This window comes from Primulina tabacum, chromosome 8 (genome assembly GCF_025594145.1).
Source record: "Primulina tabacum isolate GXHZ01 chromosome 8, ASM2559414v2, whole genome shotgun sequence".
In the NCBI taxonomy this organism is placed as follows: Eukaryota; Viridiplantae; Streptophyta; class Magnoliopsida; order Lamiales; family Gesneriaceae; genus Primulina; species Primulina tabacum.
In genome coordinates this window covers 25,763,214-25,767,593 of record NC_134557.1, presented here as the reverse complement: position 1 = coordinate 25,767,593, position 4,380 = coordinate 25,763,214, and the positions used below count along the sequence as shown (strand labels likewise).

General features: G+C 49.2%; 1 protein-coding gene across 1 annotated transcript; it reads right to left on the bottom strand.

The window, feature by feature from the left end:
* Nucleotides 1-1,803: 1,803 nt before the first annotated feature.
* LOC142554858 (thioredoxin H5-like) lies at nt 1,804-2,352 on the bottom strand. The gene is made up of 2 exons (XM_075665518.1): nt 2,198-2,352; nt 1,804-2,084 (listed from the first exon to the last, which is right to left on the bottom strand). Exons 1-2 carry the CDS (start codon nt 2,327-2,329, stop codon nt 1,941-1,943), a joined length of 276 nt encoding a protein of 91 aa, XP_075521633.1. The 5' UTR covers nt 2,330-2,352; the 3' UTR covers nt 1,804-1,940.
* Between the last annotated feature and the right edge of the window lie 2,028 nt (nt 2,353-4,380).

Genomic DNA, 4,380 nt, shown 5'->3' with positions numbered 1-4,380 from the left:
GAATATCAATAAATAGCTCACATCTACCCGAATTCAAAACCTTTCAATTTCCAGTGCTAGGAATAGGGAACTTGGATTTAAAAATGATATAACATCGCTAGCTTTCAAACTCCTCTTACTTATAATTAGTTTGGGTCAGTCAAGATTTGTAAAATGCATTTAAAACTGATAACGGTATATATATCTCCACGAAAGTCGAAAGTCACGATCTTTTCAATTCAAGTGTACAATAATTTTGGATAAGCAGTTTTTTTTTTTTTTTTGTTCGAAGCTATAAACCTTAATATTCCTAAATAGCAATGCTGCAACTTAACGCTTAAAAAATAACATATTCTTTATTGTAGGATTTTAAACATTCTATTTTTTCCTCTCTTTTGAAGTTGAGAAATTTCATCAATCTGTAGCTGAAATAAACAGTAGATGATTAAATTCCTTTTGATATATGCAAAGTTGTAAACATTCATCGGTCGGTGTGATTAATGAGCAGTGACTTAATGGTTGCATTTTCAATAAAATAATATTGAATTTAGTGGTCCATTTTCGGTGGCTGCATCAAAGGATGATGACAAGGCCGACTTGTATCATTAATGGGTATTGAATTATATGACTAAAGTTTCAATCTTTTTCAATTATTGGGAATTTCATACATTTCAAAGGATGGAAATATCAAATTTCATATCACACCAAATATAAAGGTTTTCAAACAAACTGTAAAATGCTAAAGATATGTTAAGGCTGCGTTTGGTTTGGAGGATAAAATAAAATAATGATTAGTAAGTAAATGATAAAGAAAATGATTGTTGTAGGAATGTAATATATGATGTTATGTTTGGTATGATTTTTAGGTGTAGGATAATTTTGAATTTTTTGATGAAAGGACAAAATTGCCCTTTCTTCTTTTTTTTTCTTCTTCCACTCCGGTGGCGGCGGCGGCGGTCCGTGGTCGGTGGCGGCGACGGGCCGGCGACGGCAGCGGCGGGCCGGAGACGGCAGCGGCGGGCCGACGGCGACGGTCGTTGGTCGGTGGCGGTGGTCGTGGCGGGAAGTGGTGGTGAGTTTGGATATAGGAGAAGGGTAAAATTGAAAAATAGGAAGGATTAAGAGTTGGATAAATAATCCTAGGGGGTGAGGATGTATTATTTTAACCCACCTAATATAACCTAATCATTCATATGAGGTATTGACTTGGTTAAATAATCACGCGTACCAAACGAGGGATAAGGTGGGTTAAAAAAAATAAACCCACCTTATCCATCAAACCAAACACTCCCTAAAATTATAAATATATTTGTGTATGCCAACGTTCAGGCAATCACCAAGAATTTGGCAAATTTTTGGGTGGGTTGAATTTTATTTATTCATATTTATGCAGGCAGAGAGAGGTGGTATGGTATAAAAGCATCTCCGTTTTTTCAAAAGAAAATAACTCAACTAAACCAAATTGAACTCGAATGTTTTTGGATGCCAAAATTCAGGTTGTAACCAACAATCACCAGGTCTTTGGCAAAGTTTTAGGTAAATCGAATCTTATAACTCAGAGCCTTGTAGGTAAATAATTGAGTCATTTAGAAATTATATAAATTATAAATTTCAAGTCTATCCCATTTTGTTTGGAAAGTTCCGGTACAGGAAGATTTCCAGTTCTCTTAAATAGAATAAGATAAGTTGTTGCATGCACAATAACAAGAACATCCGGTACGGGAAGGCTATATCAAATACAAGAAGTTTCAATACATTGGAATTTTACGGTAACCAGAAATACTTGAGATTATGCACCACAATAACAAGAACATCCACGAGTGGAAAAAAAAACATGCATCCATAGCACAAGTCTTGAGAGTTTATTAGAACAACATGATTATTGCAAGCCCCAATTCTTAAGAGTTTATCAGAACAACATGATTATTGTAAGTGCGAATATAACAATAATAATTTTAACATCAAGCAGTCACGACGGTACCATGGAAGCTAATTTTCGCTACCAATTCTTCCTTACGTGCACCGACAACCCTGTCCACTTCCTGTCCGTCTTTCAGGAACAAAAAAGTCGGCATCGCCTCCACTTTGAACTCCTTAGCAACAGCCTGCAATGTGATGTCAACGTGATCTCAAGCATGCTAGAATCTTTAATGGATCGTTAATTTGAAATCTGGGGATAATGTCAGAATGCACTAAAAATACGGCAAATTGTGTATACCTCAAGTTCATCGACATCAACCTTCAAGAAAATGACGTCGGTATTTTTCTTGGCAATCTCAGCAAAAACAGGGGAAATGAATCGACACGGCCCACACCAAGCGGCTGTGAAGTCTATTACCACCTGTCCCATAACAATTTAACTTGCAAGGTTAACATTCAAATATGTATAGTCAAACTTTCGCCACCATAGTTTGAAGGAAAATTTTAATGATTTCTATATGAGAACTGATACTCACGGGAAATTTAGGGTCCGATCCCAACGAGCGTCACTAGTTCAGACGTGGGCTTTAAGATGACCCTGAGCCTGAAATCAAGAAAAAAACCGTTAAGAGGGGGCCAGGAGGGTATCCTAGCGTAGCCCCTCCGACGCTCAAGTCAGAGACTGAGGATATATGGGGGGAGCAGCTAAGGGCGCTGCTGAAAACAATATAGTGAATGCCTGAACTGAACACTCAAACCTGGTATTTATAGAAGGATACTTGGGCCCTTGATGGGCTTGTCTTCAATTTGAGCTAGGGATGGGCCAAGGGTAGCAGGGCCTTTGATGGGCCTGTCTTCCATGGGGTATCACCAGTCTCCCCCTCCCAAGTCGAACTGAATCAGTAGATTCAAAGTTCGATTAGTTGTGTTTTCCTTAGTTTATCGACGATGAGCCAACACCTCGCCTCGCCCCGCAGATGCCCAGCCACCTCCTCGTGCGCTGCGCGCGCAAGCCCTCCCCTCGCCAAGCCTCCCCGCAAGCCCACTCCGAGCCCTTCGTCGCGCGCGCCTGCTTGCGCAGCAGAGCACCCACCGAGCCGCACCCACCCAGCGTCCACCGCCCGTCCACTACGCGCTAGCCCTTGCACACACGCCCGCCCTAGCGCACGCTCGCCCTGCCACCAATCGCGCCGCACGCTCGCCCCAGCAGAGCGTCACGCTCAGCCCTCGCCATCTCCCAGCTCGCCCCACGCCGCCTCGCCAAGCTCTCGCCCGGTGCGCCCTCGCCCCGCACGAGCGCGCCACACGCCGGCCACCACACGCTCGCCTTGGCCCCGCCCAGCGCGCACGCTCGCCCAGCGCCAGCGCCTTGCCCATCTCCTGGACATCGCACGCTCGCCCCAGCCAAGCTTCACGCTCGCCCTCGCCATCTTCTAGATCACCTCACGTCGCCTCGCCCAGCGCTCGCCCAGTGCGCCCTCGCCCCGCACGAGCGCACCACACGCCGGCCACCACACGCTCGCCTCGCCCCTGCCCAGCGCGCACGCTCGCCTAGCGCCAGCGCCTTGCCCATCTCCTGGACAGCGCACGCTCGCCCCAGCCAAGCGTCACGCTCGCCCTCGCCATCTTCTAGATCGCCTCACGCCGCCTCGCCAAGCGCTCGCCCGGTGCGCCCTTGCCCTGCACGAGCGCGCCACACGCTCGCCTCGCCCCTGCCCAGCGCGCACGCTCGCCCAGCGCCAGCGCCCACGCAGGCCCAGCGCCAGCGCCTTGCCCATCTCCTGGATAGCAGCACGCTCGCCCCCTTGCCCTGCACGAGCGCGCCACACGCCGGCCACCACACGCTCGCCTCGCCCCTGCCCAGCGCGCACGCTTGCCCAGCGCCAGCGCCCACGCTCGCCCAGCGCCAGCGCCTTGCCCATCTCCTGGACAGCGCACGCTAGCCCCAGCCGAGCGTCACGCTCGCCCTCGCTCTCTCCCAGCTCGCCCCACGCCGCCTCGCCAAGCGCTCGCCCGGTGCGCCCTCGCCCCGCACGAGCGCGCCACACGCCGGCCACCACACTCTCGCCCGAGCGCCGAGTGCTCGCCCCTCGCCCCGCCGTGCCACGCTCGCCCGAGCGCCCTACGCCGCGTGCTCGCCCACGCCGTGCCACGCTCGCCCGAGCGCCGAGTGCTCGCCCTCGCCCCGCGTCGTGTGCTCAGCACTTGTTCATTCTTGCGGTCCTATCTTTTGAGTATATTTCCGCGCCTTACCCAGGTCAGTTATCTCCTTTACCTGTTTGATTATCCTTGGCACTTATGTCTTCTTCCGATTCCGATTCCGAGTCTAGTTCTTCGAGTGGTTCTGAGAGGTTTAGCGAGTCTAGCGAGTCCAGCAGGTCTAGCAGGTCCAGCGTGTCTAGCTAGAGTAAGATTTCCCTAGCCGATCCTGATTTTACCATTGATCCTCCTGAGGAGGAAGTCACCACTCATAGTCGTCCG

Coding starts and splice junctions, on each gene's coding strand:
- LOC142554858 (XM_075665518.1), bottom strand. CDS start 2,329: ATGGGACAGGTGGTAATAGACTTCACAGCCGCTTGGTGTGGGCCGTGT. Junction 2,085..2,197: donor TTGATGTCGATGAACTTGAG/GTATACACAATT, acceptor ATCACATTGCAG/GCTGTTGCTAAGGAGTTCAA.